General features: G+C 42.4%; 1 protein-coding gene across 1 annotated transcript in view; it reads right to left on the bottom strand.

Moving 5' to 3' along the window:
- Positions 1-577: 577 nt before the first annotated feature.
- The window catches only part of LOC109900403 (potassium/sodium hyperpolarization-activated cyclic nucleotide-gated channel 2-like), a 60,632-nt gene continuing 36,442 nt past the window's right edge, over positions 578-24,767 (bottom strand). Inside the window, exons 5-8 of the mRNA XM_020496093.2 lie at positions 4,658-4,804; positions 4,341-4,581; positions 3,873-4,037; positions 578-2,418 (exon numbers count right to left, since the gene is read on the bottom strand). Of these exons, the coding sequence (XP_020351682.2) occupies positions 1,343-2,418; positions 3,873-4,037; positions 4,341-4,581; positions 4,658-4,804 (1,629 nt within the window). The 3' untranslated portion in view covers positions 578-1,342. The remainder of the gene's footprint in view (positions 2,419-3,872; positions 4,038-4,340; positions 4,582-4,657; positions 4,805-24,767) is intronic.

Raw genomic sequence — 24,767 nt, 5'->3', positions numbered from 1 at the left:
AGCGAACCATTTTGGTGAACAGGGTGGTGTACCTAAGATACTGGCCACTGAGTGTTTATACATATAGGCAGGGTAAGTGTATTACAGAATTATATTGCATGTATTAATCAATAAACCTGGATGAAAACAAGCAAGTATACAGTTTGGGTTGTTTGCGATGGTACTTTTTGATAAAGCGCTGACAATTTACCACAATTTTTGCCTCCAGTGTCACGATATGTATATTTCTGCCAACATGACAAGTGGATATCTTCCCAGACACATTTAGCTGAACAGAAAAGCTGTGAAATATTGCCTGTGCCATTGCCAGCAAATCCAACCAACCATGCCTGACAAAGCAGTGTAAAGAAATGAGTACACATGTCAGCTCTCTTGGAAAAACCGAATGGAACCAAAAACATGCATACCAACTCTCTCTCTCTCTCTCTCACACACACACACACACACACACACACACACACACACACACACACACACACACACACACACACACACACACACACACACACACACACACACACACACACACACACACACACACACACACACACACACACACACACACACACACACACACACACACACACACACACACACACACACAAACCAAATTTATGGCTTCTAAACTTGGAATCAAGGCAGTTAAATAAATGGCATTTTCTTCTGGATCTCTTTTTTAGTTGATACAGACACAACCAAACTTCGTGTTCAAGCTCAACTTTGGTTTAGAATAGATACAATGAAGATATTATCTTTCGGTCATTTGTTTACTATTTCAACTATTTACATATCGATGTAAGATCGACCAGCGGTCTAAAACACTATTTTAAACAATGTGAAGAGCAATGTATTTATTTTTGCTACAACAGCGTATACAGAAAAAAAGGACACCCAAAAACACGTTCTGAAAGCGTAAAATGTCATCATTGTCCTTTGATTCAAGTCCCTGATTTTTTGTTTTTAAGTCCAGCTCCTGCTAGATTGCACTGTATGGATTCTACACAGTATGCAACAGTTTCTTTCTCGATATCTTTACAGTAAAGACAGCAATATAGGTGTTTGGAAGCAGTGTAAGGGGTGCTACTAAGAATAAAGGTGCTGGCACAGTAGAACAGTCCAGTCTAACCTTTGTTAAACTAGTTTAATTGTTTGGAATCACACGAGTCCCAGAGTTCCTCTTTCCTCTTTGTTGACTCTGACCGACACACAAGACATTCTTTATGAATGACTGACGATGTGGCCCGTATTCTGTCGGCCATGTCGGTAAGGAAGCCAACCTGTCATTCAGACAGAGTTTTAGATTCACCTACGTAAAGGCCTCTATCCTGCACCTCTCATAGGGTCACAAGTTAGAAGACAGCCGGCTCCGGGCTGAGTCTAACTCCGGTAGGCTATCGATCAAATCCTTGTTGGGGACCCCAGAGTCCGGGATCCCTGACCCAGCTGCCACCACAGCCGCCCCCATCCCGGGTGCTCCCGGGGGAGGAGTAGAGGCGAAAGCCACACGCTGTGGAGCTCCCGTGGGTCTTCCCTCAACCTGGACCCCCACCCCGGAGGGCCCCGGCTGGCTAGGGGGAGTGGGCTGAGGAGGGCCGATGGAGGTGGAGGAGGCATGGGTGGATGGGTGGGTGGATTGGGGAGGGCTGGGGGTGACGGCAGGGGTTCCTTCCTGAGGGAGGGAGAGCTGGGAGGAGGAGAGGGCACGGGCGTCTTGGCTCAGGGTGCCCGAGTGGAGGGAGTGGGTGCTCTTGTGCGAGGAGGGCCTCTGGATGGTGTGTGTGGGACTGGGAACATGGTGCTGCACCAGGGACAGCTGAGACCCAGAGGGCCCTGCTCCTCCCATGTACTGGAATGTCCGTCCCTGGTGCGTCAGAGGGCTCTGGACTGTTGGGCTGGAGATAGCCGACCCAAACGCCCCTGTTGCATGAGCCATCTGGGGTGGCTGGGACTGGAGAGGGGATGCGGAGACTGGGCTCTGAGACAGGCTATGGACCACCTGAAACCTCCGCAGCATGCGGGGGGACTGCAGCGTCCCTGACCCCGAACCAGACGCCATCCCCAGCCCCATCGGACCTGGCCCCATCGGCCCAGTCCCCATACCCATCGGCATACCCATCAGCCCCATCCCTGGCATCCCCATTCCCCCCATCGGCCCCATCCCCTGGGGGCAGAAGCTCATGGCCACAGCCTGCTGGAGGCTGGCGAGGGCCCCAGCCCCGGAAGGGCCTGCAGGGGAGAACATGCCCCCGGGGACAGAGGAAGTCATGGACATGGTGCGGGGTCTCTGGAGGTCCACCAGTTTGACCATCTCACGGTCGTACTTGACGATCTCCTGGATCATCTCATTCTCATGGTTGTTGAAGACGCCGGAGTTGAGGTCGTGCTGCACTTTGTGCATCAGAATGGTGTTCTTCTTGCCTGTGATGAAGGGAGGAGGGGGAGAATAGTAAAACATGATGAGGTAGAGGAAAGAGGAGAATAGGGGTAACAAATTAAGAGATAAGGGGGGGGGATCACAGACAGCATATTCTGACCTTCAAACTTGGTATATTTTGGGGCAAGAAGCAATGCACAAGGAAAATACTGAAAACAAGAGGGTCATAGTTTCACTTTATCAATGAACACTGTCCTATAGTGTGCTGAAGCCACAGCATTACTCAACTGACTGCCTGGGATAGAGATCTTATTCATAGATTAGTTTGCATCTGCTATTTCTTAGAGGGAGTAAAACATAAATATTTCAAGCCTTGTTTTTGTCCTCTTCCAGCTTGTGAAAATAACAGGTGGATCCACTTAATAAAACTGTACCAGGTCTCGATTATTTGGAACACTGATGTATCTGGCAAACAGTGGGGACTGCAGCATCTGTGGCAAGGTTATTATAGTAAACTATAACTGAAACTAAAAATAAAACTAATCATGAAAAAACTATTTAGTAAACTGAAATAAAATAATTGACAAACCTGTTTGAAAAATGAAAACTATACTGAAATTGAAATTGAATTTGAACTAAAATAAAAATAAAAAACATCATGACAATCATTACATTTTTTTTTTTTTAAATGGCTTGTGCATAACAATCACTAGCTATCACCAGCTAACATGGAAAAAATCATCTAGGTAGCCAACTTGATTCTTCTTACATGTACTACTAGTTTTTAAAAAAATATTAAAAAGCATTGGCGAGTTTCCTTCAACCATATTTTTTGTAGCAGTCTCAGCAATATTCCTTTTAAAATCAAGTCAAAATGGAATTGACTTTATAATTTAAACCTGACCTTAGAACCTGACCCATCATCACCTTATGTATTACTGCATCTCAGTGACAAGAAGTAACACAAAAAAATCTACACAAAACAATGCATCACACGCATGCTTTCTATCCTTTTCTATCCTAAGACTTAAACTGAAATGAAGTCATATAAAAAACTAAATATAAATATTTTGATATAACTAGAACTGAATAAAAACTAGCAGATCAGGTCTGAAAACAAACAAAGCTAACAATTTCAAAAACGGATGCAAATAGAAAACGAATATAAAAACATATATTAACCTTTATATATAACATATATAACATATGAACCTTTACCTGTGGAACCACCTGGGTACCACTAGCATGAAAACTGATATCACACAGGTAGTTTCTTTCTCTCTTTTAAGCGAGAGAAGCAGTACAACTAAGGTCTTATTTAACTACTTTAAAATTCATCCTTCCTTCCTCCCGTAGTTATCACTGATCGAACACAAATGGACGGTGAAAGCAACGATTCCACAGCTTTCATAGATCCAGTAATGTCAGACCAGTGATTACTTTGAGGAAGGACGCAAGCAAGGTGCATTGGTACAGGGCCCAGAGCTCTCTTCAGTACCTATGCGGTCCAGTCGGTCGATGGCCACTGTCTCAAAGGCCCGTCTCATCATGGGGTATTCCTCCAGAACCTCATTGAAGTTGTCCACAGACAGGGAGTAGAGACGACAGTATGTCTCCGCTCTAACACTGGCAGTACGCCGGCCACGTGTCAGCAAACAGATCTCTGGAAAAGGGAAACAGGGTCAGGAGACACAGAGATAGAGCAACATGTGGCAGAGATACAATATAATAATGTTATATTTAATTATGTTTCAAATATACTGTAGAAACCACACTGCATCTGTTCAACTACCAGCCATCAGCCGTCTTACACTTCCAAAAAAGTACCCCAACACACAAAGCACTTCATCATTTGAGAACATGGTAATAGAGTACAAAGATGTAAGGCAAAACACAGGAGGCACTAAATATGAATTGTTTGCTGAATTATATTTAATTCTGTGTATGTTGTGGTTCAGGCCCATACCTCCAAAGTAGGAGCCATCAGAGAGCTTCATTCCCAGGGTTCCCTTAGTGATGACATTACAGACTCCATGCTGGATAAAGTACATCTTCTTGCCGATGGTGCCCTCTCTGATAATGTAATCACGGGGCTGGAAGACCTCGAAGCGGAGCATGATCAACATGGCTGTCACAAAGTTGGGCTCTGCGTTGGCGAACAGTGGCATGGATGCCACCAGTTTACGGCAGTTGAAATTGACAATTTCCTTAAGATAGACATAGTTTGTTAGTAATCTTTGTGTGCATGTTTGTGCATGTACAGGCAGGGACTAAGGGACTTACCTCTCTGAGTGGTTCATTCAGCTCTTCCAGGATGCTCTCTTCATCAAACATCTTCCCCTGGTACCGGTGCTCGTAATAATCATGGATTTTCTGTCGGAAGTCAGCCGGCAGCTTGTGGAAGGACATATACTGCTCCACTTGTTTGTACTGTAGAGATAAAGAGAGAGGGATAGGAGGAGAGAGATTGAAAGAGTGAATAAAGTAGTGAAGTCACTTACACTACCTCAAAGTCAACACAGAGCTTAATCTTCCAAACATTATTGTTGAACTGCTGCTGCAGCAGTTTGCCCATTACTAGAGTGGATGCCAGACCGACCACGGTGAAAACTGTTTTCAGGGCCTGTTTTCACAGATGAAGCATACCATGCATACTGTCACACCCTGACCATAGTTTGCTTTGTATGTTTCTATGTTTTGATTGGTCAGGGTGTGATCTGAGTGGCCATTCTATGTTGGATGTCTTGTTTGTCTATTTCTATGTCTGGCCTGATATTGTTCTCAATCAGAGGCAGGTGTTAGTCATTGTCTCTGATTGGGAACCATATTTAGGTAGCCTGGGTTTCACTGTGTGTTGGTGGGTGATTGTTCCTGTCTCTGTGTTTGCACCAGATAGGGCTGTTTTGGTTTTTGCACATTTCTTGTTTTGTTAGTTTATTCATGTATAGAGTCTTTATAAATTAAACATGAATAGAAACCACGCTGCATTTTGGTCCGCCTCTCCTTCACCACAAGAAAGCCGTTACACATACCAAGCTTTTTTAGTCTAGGACTAGTGCTTTTTATACTAGGACTAGACTTAATCTGTGTCTGGGAAACCAGAGCAGACCAACTCTAAATCAATGTGTATCAGGTGGTGTATAACTGGCAACCCTCCTCAGGATGCCAGCCTGGCAGTCAGGAAGAAATTGATGGAGTTGTAAAAGCTGTAGAGCTCTAAGAGAGAGAGAGATTACTCTTATGTCAGGCCCTGTGCAATTCAGCCGTCTCACAAACATACCACTCCACCCAGCACTCATAAAGCCTTCACAAACATAACACAGGCTTGGATCTTAACCGGCACTGACACACTAAAACACATACCCCACAAACATACTTTTTTCCTTCCCTTTTGTCTCAAACCATTAAAGATTCACAAAAACAGAATCTAATTCATCATTTAGGAACCAAACAGAAAACAAAACATTATCTTCAGCAGAAGTCGCTGGCAACCAATAATATTGTCAGCAAACTGTTAGACATTTGTCCTATTATCCCCCCTAGCAGGAGGACAAGCATAAATGTAGTCACTCTTTTTGTTAACATGACATGGGTGTGTGTGTGGGGGGGGGGTTAACCTTGATATCTGCAAAAGGAGCCAGGGCCCTTAGAAACACTTACAGGGCCTCCTTTTAAGGTCAAGTAATAGAGCGTTAATAACTGCCTTATTCATAATCTGTTAACGATCCATTACTAAACGGTAGTACCATAAAGGTTTACCAAACCCCGTTTGACCCTGCTCTGGTTTCTACCATATTTTTATTTATTTTATTTATTTTACCTTTATTTAACCAGGTAGGCAAGTTGAGAACAAGTTCTCATTTACAAATCATCAAATCAAATATCAAGGAACTGAACAGCTATCTAACTCTAACAAGCTCAGTTGAATAATTAAAATGCAAAATAAAGAAGTGAAATCTCCCATCGGTGAGGAAAGCTCTGCTCCTCTAAATGATGGTGTTACGTAATGAGACACTTCAGATGCGTAAGTGCTGCTGCTCTCTGACAGGCAGACGGGGTGCTGAACTGAAGGTGTGGTGGCGTAGGTGTTGCTGAGAGAAACAGCCCAGGACCTAATGGTGATGCTGACAGGCTAACCATCACAACAACTGGTCCTGGTGATGATGCCTGAGACACATAGGGCTCTGGTCAAATAAAGGGAATAGGGTGCCATTTCAGATGCAGCCAGTGTTCCCATACTGGTGAGAACATAGAAATTGAATAGCAAGAACAGTATAGTTCTATCATACATACCAGTAGTCATATTCTTTACATGATCTCTGTAATACCACCCCAAATATGGATTATACCAAGAAAACATGATGTTCAATTGAATAGTGGTATCCCATGGTGCTTAAAATGTATTTTAAGTGGCTAATGGTACTTAAATACCCACCCCATACTACTACTCCTTGGCTCAGTTGATCATGAGGCAATTTATGCTTGATCGGAAAATGTGGTCGTAGGTGCCGCAATTGCAGAGCCTCCAGAGGCACGCAGAGGCCAAATCGAGCACAGTACCACATCGCTGTGCGCTGTAACAAGGCAGAGGGCTCCGTATAGCTCCGCATTGACGTGATTGGTTGACGGTAGGTGAGGGCAGGAGGTCCTGTATAATCACAAACTCACTTCCTTCACAACAGCTCTGCGCTGCTCGTCGAAGTGCAAGAAGTATGAATGCCCTGACTTATGCAGAGGCCATATCACCGTAAATGCAGACATTGAATTGACCATGCAGCGCCTTTAAACCTTATTTCTCTCTGCCCTCTCTGATTGGTGGATGATGATAGAGGTCAGAGGTCAAACCAGACTCAACGGATTTTGACTCTTTTAAATACAGCAGAATGAGTCAGCAGAACAACATCTGTTTGGCTGCTGATTGGCTAAAATAGCTGCGGTTTAAAGACATGCCTTTGAAAAACATGTCCGAGTGCCAGATTAATTTTTACAACCTGACAGTTCTCTAATGTGATTGAGAAATGAGACAAAGGGTTAGCCTATATGTCACAGCACCCGGAGGGGGACTGGCAAATATCCAAAGACAGTCGAAATGACGTTCATTTTCTGTGTGTCACTTTGATGGGCATCTACAGTGGATTCGTAAAGTATTCAGACCCTTTGACTTTTTCCACATTTTGTTACGTTACAGCCTTATTCTAAAATGGATTAAATAGTTTTTTCCCCTCATCAATCCACACACAATACACCATAATGCCAAAGCAAAAACAGTTTTTTAGAAATTTGACCAAATCTATTAAAATTGGAAAATGGAAATAACCCATTTACATAAGTATTCAGACCCTTTACTCAGTATTTTATTGAAACACCTTTGGCAGCGATTACAGCCTTGAGTCTTTTTGGGTATGACGCTACAAGCTTGGCACACCTGTATTTGGGGAGTTACTCCCATTCTTCTCTGCAGGTCCTCTCAAGCTCTGTCAGGTTGGAAGGGGAGCGTCGCTGCACATCTATTTTTAGGTCTCCCCAGAGATGTTAGATCTGGTTCAAGTCTGCGATCTGGCTGGGCCACTCAAGGACATTCAGAGACTTATCCCAATGCCACTCCTGCGTTGTCTTGCTTCGTTGTATGCTTAGGGTCATTGTACTGTTGGAAGATGAACCTCTGCCCCAGTTTGAGGTCATGAGCACTCTGGAGCAGCTTTCTGTCAAGGATCTCGTTGTACTTTGCTCCGTTCATCTTTCCATCAATCCTTACTAGTCTCCCAGTCCCTGCCGCTGAAAACATCCCCACATTCAACCTTGGTTTCATCAGACCAGAGAATTTTGTTTCTCATGGTCTGAGCGTTCTTTAGGTGCCTTTTGGCAAACTCCAAGCAGGCTGTCATGTGCCTTTTACTGAGGAGTGGCTTCCGTCTGGCCACTCTACCATAAAGGCCACAGAGGAACTCTGGAGCTCTGTCAGAATGACAATCGGGTTCTTGGTCACCTCCCTGACCAAGGCCCCTCTCCCCTGATTGCTCAGTTTGGCCGGCGGCCAGCTCTAGGAAGAGTCTTGGTGGTTCCAAACTTCTTCCATTTAAGAATAATGTAGGTCACTTCGTTCTTGGGGACCTTCAATGCTGCAGACATTTCCTCAGATCTATGCCTTGACACAATCCTGTCTCGGATCTCTATGGACAATTCCTTCAACCTCATTGCTTGGTTTTTGCTCTGACATGCACTGTCAACATTGGGACCTTATATAGACAGGTGTGTCTCTTTCCAAATCATGTTCAATCAATTTAATTTCCCACAGGTGGACTCCAATCAAGTTGTAGAAACGGCTCAAGGATAATCAATGGAAACAGGATGCACCTGAGCTCAATTTTGAGTCTCATAGCAAAGGGTCTGAATGCGTATATAAATAAGGTATTTCTGTTTTGAATTTCTTATAAGTTTGCTAACATTTCTAAAAACCTGTTTTTGCTTTGTCATTATGGGGAATATTGTATAAATTGATGAGGGAAAAATGTAATTCAATCCATTTTAGAATAAGGCTGTACCGTAAGAAAAATGTGGAAAAAGTCAAGAGGTCTGAATACTCTGTAAGCTGCAGCAAAACAGTGTGAGAGAGGACATCTTGATATTGGCTTTCATGGATTTCTATTTAGCACTTGGTGGTGCAATGATTCTCCTTTCACTGTTGACAGCAAGATGGGGGATATTCTACCACTTTCACATCTACCCAGGGGTATACAATGTGGTACAAATTGTGTGACATTGTTTATACCTTACAGTAAAACATAAAAAAACATCTTCCAATCTTCCTTTTCCAATGGAAATAGATGGAAATAGTTGTGTCAAATCCATTCATCACACATTATCTTAAAGCTGAACTCAACTCTCATGTCTGCTTCAGTGACATCAGTTACATGTACTTTAATTAAAGCTTTTTAATCTCAAACCCGCCCAATGGCCTCCCCTCTTCCCTCTCTCCTCTCTACCCTTTCCTCTACCCTGGATTCTCGCTCCCCACCATGAGGAATTCTAATTTTGGTTCAGCGCGGACAGCCTTTCAGATGTATAACTAATTAATCCATTCCAGCCTAAATCGCTTCATTATAATATATCTAGCAGAGAGAGAGGCTGATGACAGCCAAGTCAAAGCCTGTCTCCCTGTCCCCCATCCCGGCAGAGGAGATTTGAGCAGTGGGTAAAACAACACACTTTAGGTTGTCAGAAACATTAAAGTCACCACAGCTGCGTTATAATTTGATTTTTAAGAAATCAGAAGAGGAAAATAACACAGATTCACACTGAGAGACCTAATGACCACAGGATGGTTGTCTGTGCAAGTATTTTCCTCCGTTGAATAGCTGAATTGTCACGCCCTGACCATAGTTTGCTTTGTATGTTTATAGGTTTTGTTTGGTCAGGGTGTGATCTGAGTGGGCATTCTATGTTGTATGTCTAGTTTGTCTGTTTCTGTGTTTGGCCTGATATGGTTCTCAATCAGGGGCAGGTGTTAGTCATTGTCTCTGATTGGGAACCATATTTAGGTCGCCTGTTTTGTCATTGTGGGTTGTGGGTGATTGTCTGTGTGTAGTTGCCTGTGTAAGCACTTGTTATCATAGCGTCACTGTTACGGTTTTCTGGGTGTGAAGGATAGTCGGACCAAAATGCAGCGTGTAGATTGCGATCCATGTTTAATGAATAACGTGAAACACGAATAAACACAAAACACTACAAAACAAAGAACGTATGAAAACCGAAACAGCCTATACTTGTGTAAATAAACAAAGAGATAGGAACAACGACACTAAGGACAATCACCCACGATAAACTCAAAGAATATGGCTGCCTAAATATGGTTCCCAATCAGAGACAACGATAAACACCTGCCTCTGATTGAGAACCACTCCAGACAGCCATAGACTTTGCTAGATCACCCCACTAGCTACAATCCCAATACATACACACCAAAACCCCAAGACAAAACACACCACAATACAAAAACCCCATGCCACACCCTGGCCTGACCCAATACATGAAGATAAACACAAAATACTTAGACCAGGGTGTGACAGTCACGTTCGTTTTGTTGTTTTTGTTTAAGTGTTCTTTGTGTTTTTCGTCATTCAATAAAATAATGGATTCACACCACGCTGTGCTTTGGTCCCCTCCATACGACGATCGTGACATGAATAGGTTTTCTATTCTAAGAGGTATACAGGTTCCAAAAGGGTTCTTCGTCTGTCTCCATGGAATAACCCTTTTTGGTTCCAGGTAAAACTGTAGAAGGTAGCTTTTGGGTAGAAAAGGGTTTGACATGGAACCCAAAAGGGTTCTTCTATGAGGACAGCCGAAGAGACCTTTTAGCTTCTCGGTTGCATATTTTTGTCTGAGAGTATATGTACTGCCGTTTTAACATATACATACAGTACGTACTACTGCTGGCTACAGTAGAACCAGCCTCAGTTTGAGTAATGGAGGTGGTTAGTGACTCACTGAATGTGTCCGAGTAGACAGATCACTGCTGTGGCTGACGGATCCTCCATCCTCTTACATGCTTCAGCCAGGCAGCTTGGTCTGTGGAAGACCTGTGCTTATCACTAAGCTACTATAATATCAGAGTCTAAGTCTAGAGTTATATGGTACAGCAGGGGTGACCAATCCTACACTAGCACACCTGATTAATCCAATGACTCTTGGCTGATTCATTGGATTAGGTGTTTCAATGCTGGGCTGGAACAAAACTCTCACCTCTCCTATCTCTCCAGGACCAGGATTGTCTAGTAGTGGCCATCACTGTGCTACAGCACGAACCCACAGAGACAGACAGACTGACTCAGTATTTAGTATTTTATTATGATCCCCATTAGCTGTTGTCAAGGCAGCACCAACTCTTCCGGGTCAGCAGAGAGAGGATGTTTAAACAACACACTCGGTAATAGTTTGAGGCATAGCAAATTCCCCTGACAGCGAGCAGCTTCACTGGCCTGGCAGTTTCTTCTCTGGACATTTTAATAAAGACAACGTCATCCTCAGCTCAGGGACCATAATCCCACGAGGAGTAGAGTTGCGGAAAAAACTGACAACAGATCACAAGGAGAGAGAGAGTTTCTGTATTGATCTGGCCTCACTGCAATGCATGGCTGAGTGAATGACAATGATGCAGAAGGATTAGAGAGTAATACAAATAAAATACACCAGTACACACCAATTAAAGAGTTATTAAAACTCTATTACAAATCTTTAATTCTGTTCTTTTCACCGTGAGGACTTTAAATTTGTCTACCAGTGTAAATGTACTTCCTGAAGAACTTTGAGATGGAAGTACATTTGCGCTGGGAGGCAGAAATTCCAAAACACCAACATTCTGATATGTCATCGCTGTATTAGTATTCACCCTGCCTCTCTTACATCTGCTCTGTCTGATTTCCTTAATACTTTGTCTGTTGTAAACCCTGTCACTGTCTGCTGTCCGGAGGTTCAGTAAAAGTGGCCACTACCATCGATCTCGTGAGAGCAGGGGTAAGTGTTATGATTTACAACTAGGTTATTACATTCAGGAAATGAAAAGTAGCATTGCCGTAACAGAGGATCTTCCCAGAAAAGAATGACTATCATTGTTCCGACATCTCTGACTATGCCCAAAAATCGCATATCACTCATAGAACGCTTACGTAGACGAGGTAAGAGATTTCTAACCCTCTATAGCCCACAGGTCTCCTCCTCTTCCTCGACTCCTATACCACTCACTTGGCTCCCTGTAGGAGCCAGTTAGCACTGCACTTCTCAAGGACACAGCCACCAGTGAGAGTGAGAGTGAGAGAGAGAGAGAGAGAGAGGAGACAAAAAAGCAGGGCGATATTAAGAGATGGAAGGAGAGAGAGAGAGAGGAGTAGACAGACAGAAAAGAGAAAAACGGAGAAGAAGATGGAGAAGGAGAGCTAGAAGGGATTCACACAGAGAGATTAGCAGAATGGGATAAGAGTGACTGTGTGTGTGTGTCTGCTGGGTGAGGGGACGTCATATCACTACTGCCCACCCTACCTACCCCTCCTCTCCCACATCTGCCACCCTCCCTTATCCCCCCCCCCAACCCCCTTCCTCCTCTGCCAGCCCCAGCCCACGGCGAATTGGCGCTACCTGGGCGAACACACCCGCTCACTCTGATTGGCTGCTGAGAGGCAGTAACACTCCCCCATCTCCCCAGCCACAGAGACTCTGCTTGGAGACAGCCAGGCTGCTGAGCTGCTCACGCTGTGTTGTGTTGCTATCGCTGCTGCTAACACCAGGCAACACTACTGTAACACTACTCAATAACATTACAGTTTACTAGCCGGGCTCTGCAGGTATTTACAGAGAAACTATATGACGCTAAAATACTATACTACAGGTGCTTTCTGGTACTGCCAAAATAAAGGAAACACCAACATAGTGTCTTAATGGGGCGTTGGGGCACCACAAGCTGCCAGAACAGCTTCAATGGAATTGACATGTGTCTTGAATATGGAGTGATTTCAGTGCCAACAGAAATTGTAGTTGAATTAGGGCGGCATCCTGGTAAGTTGGTTTCCAGTAGTATTGGCTACTTCTACCCGTGGTCGGTTGCTCTCCGTCGGTTTCCACCGTTCGGAGTTACAATTGAATTGGAAGTTTACATACACCTTAGCCAAATACATTTAAACTCAGTTTTTCCCAATTCCTGACATTTAATCCTAGTAAAAATTCTCTGTTTTAGGTCAGTTAGGATCACCACTTTATTTTAAGAATGTGAAATGTCAGAATATTAGTAGAGAGAAGGATTTATTTCAGCTTTTATTTCTTTCAGTACATTCCCAGTGGGTCAGAAGTTTACATACACTGAATTCGTATATATTTGGTAGCATTGCCTTTAACTGTTGAACTTTAGCTGGTGTAACTGAATCAGGTTTGTAGGTGTCCTTGCTCGCACATGCTTTTTCAGTTCTGCCCACAAATCTTCTATGGGATTGAGGTCAGGGCTTTGAGATGGCCAATCCAATACCTTAACTTTGTTGTCCTTAAGCCGTTATGCTTGGGGTCATTGTCCATTTGGAAGACCCATTTGCGACCAAGCTTTAAATTCCTGACCGATGTCTGAGATGTTGCTTCAATATATCCATATAATTTTCCTGCCTCATGATACCATCTATTTTGTGAAGTGCACCGCCACTTTTATGGCGGTTTTGGAGCAGTGGCTTCTTTCTTGCTGAGCGGCCTTTCAGGTTATGTCGATATAGGACTAGTTTTACTGTGGATATAGATACTTTTGTACCTGCGTCCTCCAGCATCTTCACAAGGTCCTTTGCTGTTGTTCTGGGATTGATTTGCACTTTTCGCACCAAAGTACGTTCATCTTTAGGAGATAGAATGCGTCTCCTTCCTGTTTATTCTTTCTTTTTTTTTTTACCTTTATTTAACTAGGCAAGTCAGTTAAGAACAAATTCTTATTTTCAAGGACGGCCTTGCGTACTATTGTTTGTACAGATGAACGTGGTACCTTCAGGCATTTAGGAATTGCTCCCAAGGATGAACCAGACTTGTGGAGGTCTAAAAAAAAAATCTGGGGTCTTGGCTGATTTCTTTTGATTTTCCCATGTTGTCAAGCAAAGAGGCATTGAGTTTGAAGGTAGGCGTTGAAATACATCCCCAGGTACACTTCGAATTAACTCAAATGATGTCAATTAGCCTATCAGAAGCTTCTAAAGCCATTAAATAATTTTCTGGAATTTTCCAAGTTGTTTAAAGGCACAGTCAACTTAGTGTATGTAAACTTCTGACCCACTGGAATTGTGATACAGTAAAATATATGTGAAATAATCTGTCTGTAACAATTGTTGGAAAAATTACTTGTGTCATGCACAAAGTAGATGTCCTAGCCGACTTGCCAAAACTATAGTTTGTTACCAGGAAATGTGTGGAGTGGTTGAAAACGAGTTTTAATGACTCCAACCTAAGTGTATGTAAACTTCTGACTTTAACTGTCACTAGCTGAACTTTCTAGTGTCTTAGCTAGCTAGTGGCCTAACAACATCACAGGTGATGTTAGTAACATGTTAGTAACATCTGGGCTAAACCCAGATTCAGTTTGTTTGGGTAACACGAGCGGTGCTGTTTCTTCACAGTGTATTACCCCACCATTGAAGCACCATCCCTTTTACATTCTCGTGTGAACTGTGCTTTCTATCTCGAGTTGCTTGGTTTACAAACCGATTCAGCACATGGTATTTCATGTGATGGCTTGACTAGCTGGCTATCAACTAGCTGGCTAGTTGTCGACATTGCGCTCAGCTGGACTCCGGTGTCTTTAGACATAGAGTGATGTACATGGAAAATATTTCCCAGGCCTCATCCTTGCTCGAGGATGACTCCGTTGACAACAAAGTCCCAGAGGAGGGACATCCCCTCCACCTGCACTGCAGTCTGATTCGGAGGACCCCGGAGGACCCCCGACCCCGATGTGAGGACGACGGTATGTCTCTTGCCGCATCAGGCTGCACGACCCTCTGCTGAGTTTGTGCGACTCTGCTAGACCGAAGAGGGTAGGGCAGGAGTGGTTCACCACAATAGACCTTAAGGATGCTTATTTCCACATCAGAGTTTATCCTGCACATAGGAGATATCTGATGTTCACCATCAAGGGCATAGCCTACGAATATCTCACCTTACCATTCGGTCTGTCCCTTTGTGCCAAAGAGAGCCTTAAGAGTCTTGATGTACATCAACTATGGTTGATCTGCATGGAGACTCGGGCTCATGTAGTGAAGCACACAGCCCGCTGTTGTAGCACCTGCTCGCTCTGGGCTTCAGGATGAATTGTGCCATAAGCTCGCTCTTACTAATCCAGCAGAAAATCTTTTGGCGATTGTCTCTGGACTCTGTAGCCTGTGGAGCAGCCCTCAGAGAGCAATGTTTTTTCGCCACTGCCCCTCAGGGTTACGCCCAGCAACATCAGTCACGTACTAGATGTGTCTGAGTATTCTTGGGCTCATGGTTGCAGTAGGTCCACTTTATCTCCCCAGTCCACCTGGTCATGCTGCTGCTCCAGTTTAAACTGTTCTGCCTGCGGCTATGGAACCCTGACATGTTCACCGGACGTGCTACCTTGTCCCGGCTTGCTGTTTTCGACCCTCTCTTTCCCTCTCTCTCTGTCCATCCCTCTCTACCGCACCTGCTGTCTCAACCTCTGAATGCTCGGCTATAAAAAGCCAACTGACATTCACTCCTGAGGTGCTGACCTGTTGCACACTCTACAACCACTGTGATTATTATTTGACCCTGTTGGTCATCTATGAACGTTTGAACATCTTGAATAACGATATGGCCTTAATGGCCATGTACTCTTATAATCTCCACCCGACACAGACAGAAGAAGACTGGCCACCCCTCAAAGCCTGGTTCCTCTCTAGGTTTCTTCCCAGGTTCCTGCCTTTCTAGGGAGTTTTTCCAAGCCACTATGCTTCTACATCTACCTGCTCTTTGGGGTTTTAGGCTGTGTTTCTGTATATGCACTTTGTGACATCTGCTAATGTAGAAACGGCTTCATAAATACATTTGATTGATTGATCCCTCTTGACACAGGGCTGCCCTACTGGGAAAGTGTTCACGAGCAAAGTAGTGATGACAGATGCGTATGTTCGTATGTTGCGTCACTACAGGGATGGGGGGCAGGTACATCTACGGTGGCGTATGTCAGCTGCCAAGGAGGAATGCGCTCCCGTCAACTTCACTCTCTGATGAGAAAGATCTTACTATGGAGCAGCAAACATATGTTGTCTCTCAGAGCAACACATGCTAGGCAGACTAAACTCGTGTGAGGATTTACTGTCGCGGGAGAACCCCCTACCAGAGGAGTGGTGACTTCAACCTGAAGTCGGGGTATTACGGCATGGCTGCCGTCGATCTGTACAGCTTGTTCTGTGCAATGCGGGATCATCACAACACTCCTCTAGGCGTGGATGCGCTGGCCCACAAGTGGCCAGGCGTACTTCTGTATGCCTTCCCACCCGTGCAGTGGTGTAAAGTATTTAAGTAAAATACTTTAAAGTACTACTTAAGTAGTTTTTTGGTGTATCTGTACTTTACTTTACTATTGATATTTTTGACAACTTTTTACTTTTACATCACTACATTCCTAAAGAAAATAATGTACTTTTTACTCCATACATTTCTCCCGACACCCAAAAGTACTTTTAACATTTGGCAGGACAGGAAAATTGTCAAATTCATGCAAGTAATCAAGAGAACATCCCTGGTCATCCCTATTGCCTCTGATCTGGTGGACTCACTAAACACAAATGCTCCATTTGTAAATTATGTCTGAGTGTTGGTGTGTTCCCCTGGCTATCCTTAAATAAAAAAACAAGAAAATTATGCCATCTGGTTTGCTTAATATAGGGAATTTGAAATTATTTATACTTTTACTTTTACTTTAAATACATAAGGAACCAGCGAGAAAACATTTGGAAAACTGTCATATGGAAAACTAACTCTGAGACTTTCAACCAGCGGTTTTCAGTTGCGGCTGAACAGTTTGTTTGTGTTTTTAACTCTGCCTGTAAACACGCTGGATGATTCAGAATCCATTGAAGAGCTTGAACGATTCATTGACAAGAGATACTTACGAACTCAAAGAAACATGTTGCTGGTTTCGGAGGATTCAAGCATTGTTAAGGACAACCAACCAAATCAACAAAACAAACCAAAACCAGGTTGGCCAATAGGTATCAACGATGGAACCAAACCATCCCCTAGTAAGAGTGGCGAGTGGGGAGAGGTTTACTGATATGGATGTTGACTTGTAAAAATCCATCAATGAAAGGCTTGCCAAACTTGATATCTTGGATATATTACGAGAGGACATCAATGCATTATGTCTAGAATTCAGCCAACGTCAGATTGATGATCTAAGGAAAGAGAACACGGCTCTGAAAGGTACTGTAGACTCTATTCATAGCAAGGTGGAGGTGGTGCAAAGGGAGAACAAACAACTTAAAGAATCCTTGCTTGATGTACAGTGTCCATCAATGCGGAACAATCTAATACTTTCAGGGATACCGGAGAATGACAGCAGAAGCTGTGACTTTATGTCAACTCAACTAAAACTGCCCACTGATGAGTCCACAGAATGGGTAAGGCCTCTGGAAATAGGCCACGGGCTATTATTGCATGTTTTGACAAATTTAAGCAAAATGAAATGACGAAGAACATGGGCAGAGAACTCAGAAACACTGATTTTGGAATGAATGATCACTTCCCCACCAAGATCAATGAAAGGACAAAAAACTATATCCCATCATGAAGGAAAAGTGTTGCCTGAATCAACGAGTCTCCATGGTGATGGATAAACTTTATATCAACGGGCAATTGTATCGGGACTCTAGAGTAACTCCCTGGCTATTTTAATTCAATGTTCAAATTTGAGCTTGTGTGTTGTAGTGTATCATGACAAAATGCTCTATTGATCTTCACTTGAAAAGGAAAGGGTTGCATATAGCTCAGGTTAATGTATGTAGTCTTCCTAACAAAATACATGAGGTTGTTAACTTGGCCAACATAAATCATATTCATATTTTGACTATGACCGAAACGCATTTAGATGCATCTGTAAATGATGGGCAAATTAACATTCAAGGATATAGTCTACTGAGAAGAGACAGGAATAGGAATGGTGGGGGTGTAGCACTGTACATTCAGAATCATATACCCTTTAAGAGGAGGGATGACCTTAAATGTATGTCAAATAGAGGCACTATGGGCTCAAGTACATCTGCCTCACCAGGCACCCATATTGGTAGGATGTGTGTATATACCTCCTAGCTCTAAGGTGTCCTATCTGGATGACTTATGTACTGGGTTTGACCAGGCCAGAGATAGCAATAGAGATGTATTTATCTTGGGTGATTTTAATATAAATTGGAAGGATCACAATATTTCGAATAGAACAAAATTGATGAGATATGCCAAGAACTGTGGTTTGAATAAAATGGTTAATGATACTACTAGATCGTCAATTAAGTTGGGTCATTGTTCAGACACATGCATTGATCTGATTTTCTGTAATATATCATTGCAATGCTTAAAAGCCAGATCAATGCCAGTGGGCTGGACAGACAGACATAATATTGTGACCATAACCATGGGTTCCAAAGAAACCCCCTAGGATTGTGGTCAAGAGAAATTTTAAAACATTTAATCATGAGCTATTTCTAAATGATTTGACTGCTGTACCCTGAGAGCTGATTTATCTAGAGGATGATTTAAATCACGCTACAGAATGTTTTATTGATTTGCTCACTGAGGTAATGGACCATCATGCCCCTATAAGAAAGTGTTGTTGCTCGTCCATCTCCATGGATTGATGATGAACTGGGTGAGGCTTTTTCTCAAATATGGCAAAAGTCTTAGCAGCCAAGTCAAAATCAGAAATTGATGAACAGAATTATAGAACATTATGTAATTATGCAGTTAAATTGAATCGAAAGAAAAAAGTTATTTTACAACAATGCTTTAATTGATTCTAAAAATGATTCTAAAAAGGTATGGAACACAGTTAAGGGCTTACTTGGTACATCTATCTCATCATGCCCATCTAGTGTGGAGGTTGACGGGAGAATAATAACAAAAGCAGTTGATATTGCCAATCATTTTGCAGATTTTTTTACAAAGAAAATGAATTTACTGAGCAACAATGTAAACATACATTCTTCCCAACAAGCTATTGTCCAATGGATTTATGAACTACAATATCTGCTCTTTAAGTCTGCAAACAGTGTCAGTGGAGGAGGTGTTAAACCTATTGAAGCCATTACCTAATGGTAAATCTACAGGTTATGGTCTTATGGACAATATTTTTCTTCGCTGTGCTGCTCCCCAGATTGCAGTTCCACTGAGATACATATTTAATTGGTCACTGGAAAAGGAGATGTTTGCAAATGTATGGAAGCATGCAAACTATGTCCTATTAAGAAAGACTGCAAAGAACCCATTACTCCTGCCAATAGTCAACCAATTAGTCTACTCCCACACTCCGTAAGATATTGGAGGGTATTGTGAGTAGACAAATATGGGAGTACATGGAAAGAATGATATGATTACAGCCAATCAGCATGCTTATCGCAACAACCATTCCACTACCACTGCATTGGTTGACATGACTGACCAGTGGCTCAATGCTATGGATAATGGTAAGTTTGTGGGTGTACTATTTTTAGATTTCAGTGCAGCATTTGATTTAGTGGATCATGAAATCATTTTGACAGAATTAATGCATTATGGTTTTAAGGAGGTAGCATTGAATTGGGTACAGTCATATCTAACTGACAGGAAACAGTCCACCTATATCAATGGTTCATTTTCTTCCCCTCGTGTGTTAAACTGTGGAATACCGCAGCTGCCTTGGGCCACTTCTTTATTTAATATATACCAACGACCTTCCCTATGCCTTAGCTGAAACTCAAGCTACGATATTTGCAGATGATACTACAATTTATGCAGTAAGACAATCGGTCCAACAGGTATAGCAATATGAGGGAGTGGGTTTGCCAAAACAAACTTGTTTTAAACACCAAGAAAACCAAAGTTATGTTGGTCTGTTCCACTAGGAAAATGCCAAAACAGCATGGGATACAATTAAGTATGGGAGGAGTACAAATTGAAGAAGTGGCAGAAACCAAACTATTGGGAGTGCAGCAAGACAAGTGCTTATCATGGTCGTCTCAAATAACTAATCTCTGTAAAAATATATATTAAAACAGCATGCATAATCAGAAAGATAGCTAAATATTTACCAGGAAAAATTCTTCAGCAAATAACACAAGCATTAATTGACAAGCATTAATTGACTTAATTAGTTGACTTAATTAGTTTGACTTAATTAGTTGACTTAATTAGTTTGTTCAGTGTTCTTTCTATTTAATAAAGAAGAATGTACACATACCACGCTGCACCTTGGTCCGATTCATATGACGAACATGACAGAGTCAGGTGAACTACTGTTCTGTGGTCTGAGGAATGACTTCGTCAAGTAAAGTTAGGAGGCTGAAGAATCACAGAACAAAGCAGCAAGGGTTGTTTTAAAGTGGACATATAGTTCTTCTGTTGCAGTCATGCGCAATGTTCTTGGTTGGTCATCAATCGACAAGATAATTGAAAAAAAACATGCTTATTTTATTTGATAACATACATCATTTAAAACGGCCAATTCTATTCACAATGGTATTCAGTTGGTAAGAGACAGACATTCCATAAATACTAGGAATAGATTGTCCACCATCTATACGTTATCCAGACAGAAAAGAGAAATAGGCAAAATAACATTTCGATGTAGAGCAATAAAGTGATGGAATAAATTAACTGAGCAAACCAGAAACCTTTCAATATACATGTAAACGTTATTTTAAAACAATTTTAATAAAGTACATAGAAATGTTGTGGGACTATAGTAGATGAAGAATCAATATGTTTTAGATTGAGTATTTATTGGTTCATTTTGTTAGTATATTATGTATGTTTGTAATAGTGTGTTATATGTGAAAATGCGTTCGTATTATAAATTGTATTTGAATGTTTAAGGACTCTTGGAAGATTAGTCCAAACTAAAAGAGATCCAAATAAAATAAAATAAAGTATATTTTAACATTTACTTTTGATACCTAAGTCTATTTAAAACCAAATACTTTTAGACTTTTACTTAAGTAGTATTTTACTGGGTGACTAACTTTTACTTGAGTCATTTTCTATTAACTCTTGAAGCTAGGGGGCACTATTTTTATGTTTGGAAAAATAACGTCCCCAAAGTAAACGGCCTATTTCTCAGGACCAGATGCTAGAATATGCATATAATTGACAGATTAGGATAGAAAACACTCTAAAGTTTCCAAAACGGTCAAAATATTGTCTGTGAGTATAACAGAACTGATATTGCAGTCGAAACCCAGAGAAACATTAAACCAGGAAGTGGCTTATATTTGGAAAACTCCATGTTCCATAGCCTCCCATTGCTCCATTTAAAGGGATATCAACCAAATTCCTTTTCCCATCGCTTCCTCAAGGTGTCAACAGTCTTCAGATATAGTTTCAGGCTTTTATTTTGAAAAATGAGCCAGAACGATAACATCACGTCAAGTAGTCACATGAGTTTTGCTTGCGCAACAGAATTTGGACAGCTATTGTTTTTCCCTCTCCTACTGTGAAAGACATTTGCTGTTGATATATTATCAATTATATATTTTAAAAACAACCTAAGGATTGATTATAAAAAACGTTTGACATGTTTCTGTGGACATTACGGATATTATTTGGAATTTGTCTGCGTTGTCGTGACCACTCTTTCCTGTGGATTTCTGAACATAATGCGCCAAACAAACAGAGGTGTTTTGGATTTAAAAATAATCTTTATGGAACAAAAGGAACATTTATTGTGTAACTGGGAGTCTCGTGAGTGAAAACATCAGAAGATCATCAAAGGTAAAACTATTAATTTGATTGCTTTTCAGATTTTCGTGACCAAGCTACCTGATGCTAAGTGTACATAATGTTTTGTCATGCGATCGATAAATTTACACAAACGCTTGGATTGCTTTCGCTGTAAAGCATAATTTCAAAATCTGAGACGACAGGTGGATTAACAAAAGGCTAAGCTGTGTTTTGCAATATTGCACCTGTGATTTCATGAATATGAATATTTTTAGTAATATTATTTGACTGAGGCGCTATGCTATTCAGCGGTTGCTGATGACAATTAAGGAATGGGTAGCGTCAATACGTTTTTAAGTATCTTTACTTTTACTCAAGTATTACAATTTTTCCCTACTGCTCCCTTTTGACCTGATCCCCCCTACTCTCGACAGAGTAAGAGCGAACGGTTAATCCCTCATCCTGATAACCCCGTATTGGCCTGGGAAGCCATGGCTGGTGGAGATTGTAACTCTCCTGTATGCACAACCATTGTACCTCCCTCAGCGCAAGGATCTGCTATCCCAAACACAGGGCGAAATATTCCACCCTCATCCCGAGCTGATGGATCTCTGGTCCTGGCCCATGAGAAGTCCAACTTAGACTTGGTGGGCTTGCCTCCGAACGGGTTTGCCACAATTCAGAGTGCCAGAGCCCCTTCTACAAGAGGACTTTAAGACCTGAAGTGGAGGGCTTCTCGAGAGGTGGAGACGCGAGTTGGTCCCCTTTCAGTGTTCCATCCCTGCCGTTCTCTCCTTCCTATAGGAATTACTCGACAAGGGCAAGGCTTTTTCCACCGTTAAGGTCTACTTGGCGGCAATATCAGCATGCCATGTAGGATTAGGTGAGACGACGATCAGGACTCAACTTTAGCTGGTGTAATTGAATCAGGTTTGTAGGTGTCCTTGCTCTCACATGCTTTTTCAGTTCTGCCCACAAATCTTCTATAGGATTGAGGTCAGGGCTTTGAGATGGCAACTCCAATACCTTGACTTTTTTGTCCTTAAGCCATTTTGCCACAACTTTGGAAGTATGCTTGGAGTCATTGTCCATTTGGAAGAACCATTTGCGACCAAGCATTAACTTCCTCACTGATGTTAGATGTTGCTTCAATATATCCACATCATTTTCCTGCCTCATGATGCCATCTATTTTGTGAAGTGCACCACTGCAGCAAAGCACCCCCACAACATGATGCTGCCACCCCCGTGCTTCACGGTTGGGATGGTGTTACGTTATGGCTAAACAGTTCTATTTTTGTTTCATCAGACCAGAGGACATTTCTCCCAAAAGAATGATCTTTGTCCCCATGTGCAGTTGCAAACCGTAGTATGACTTTATGGCAGTTTTGGAGCAGTGGCTTCTTCCTTGCTGAGTGGCCTTTCAGGTTATGTCGATATAGGACTCGTTTTACTGTGGATATAGATACTTTTGTACCTGTTTCCTACAGCATCTTCACAAGGTCCTTTGCTGTTGTTCTGGGATTGATTTGCACTTTTCGCACCAAAATACGTTCATCTCTTGGAGACAAAACGCGTCTCATTCCTGAGCGGTATGAAGGCTGCGTGGTCCCATAGTGTTTATACTTGCGTACTATTGTTTGTACAGATGAACGTGGCACCTTCAGGCGTTTAGAAATTGCTCCCAAGGATGAACCAGACTTATGTAGGTCTACATTTTTTTCTGAGGTCTTGGCTGATTTCTTTTGATTTTCCCATGATGTCAAGCAAAGAGGCATTGAGTTTGAAGGTATGCCTTGAAATACATCCACAGGTACACCTCCAATTGACTCAAATGATGTCAATTAGTCTATCAGAAACTTCTAAAGTCATGACATCCTTTTCTGTAATTTTCCAAGCTGTTTTAAGGCACAGTCAACTTAGTGTATGTAAACTTCTGACCTACTGGAATTGTGATACAGTGAATGATAAATGAAATAATCTGTCTGTAAACAATTGTTGGAAAAATTACTTGTGTCATGCACAAAGTAGATGTCCTAACCGACTTGCCAAAACTATAGTTTGTTAACAGGAAATTTGTGGAGAGGTTGAAAAACGAGTTTTAATGACTCCAACCTAAGTGTATGTAAACTTCTGACTTCAACTGTAATTGTCTTGGAATGGCCTATTCAAAGCCCAGACCTCAATCCAATTGAGAATCTGTGGTATGCCTTAAAGATTGCTGTACACCAGTGGAACCTATCCAACTTGAAGGAGCTGGAGCAGTTTTGCCTTGAAGAATGGGCAAAAATCCCAGTGGCTAGATGTGCCAAGCTTATAGAGACATACCCCAAGAGACTTGCAGCTGTAATTGCGGCGAAAGGTGGATCTACAAAGTATTGACTTTGCGGGGGTGAATAGTTATGCACGCTCAAGTCTTATTTCTTGCTTCACAATAAAACATATTTGCGTCTTCAAAGAGGTAGGCATGTTGTGTAAATCAAATGATAAAAAATCCATTTTAATGGCAATAAAATAGGAAAAATGCCAATGGGGGTATTCACCCCTAGGCTTTAGGTCAACAGGCAAAGACAGTCTTAACCCAGTCAGTCACATTTAACAATTGCTAGCTTTTTGGCCATCAAGAAAAATGCTATGTCTGGCGCAAACCCAATCACCTCGAACACAACATCCCCACAGTGAAGCATGGTGGTGGCAGCATCATGCTAGAGTCTCCCGCCTGTCCAGAGCTGCTAGAGTCTCCCGCCTGTCCAGAGCTGCTAGAGTCTCCCACCTGTCCAGAGCTGCTAGAGTCTCCCGCCTGTCCAGAGCTGCTAGTCTCCCGCCTGTCCAGAGCTGCTAGTCTCCCGCCTGTCCAGAGCCGCCAGAGCCGCCAGTCTGCAAGGAGCCGCCAGAGCCGCCAGTCTGCAAGGAGCCGCCAGAGCCGCCAGTCTGCAATGAGCCGCCAGAGCCGCCAGTCAGCCAGGATCCTC

Source organism: Oncorhynchus kisutch, linkage group LG27 (assembly GCF_002021735.2).
Source record: "Oncorhynchus kisutch isolate 150728-3 linkage group LG27, Okis_V2, whole genome shotgun sequence".
In the NCBI taxonomy this organism is placed as follows: Eukaryota; Metazoa; Chordata; class Actinopteri; order Salmoniformes; family Salmonidae; genus Oncorhynchus; species Oncorhynchus kisutch.
Note: the sequence above shows the minus strand (reverse complement) of the source record. Positions and strands in the feature narration are given on the sequence as shown.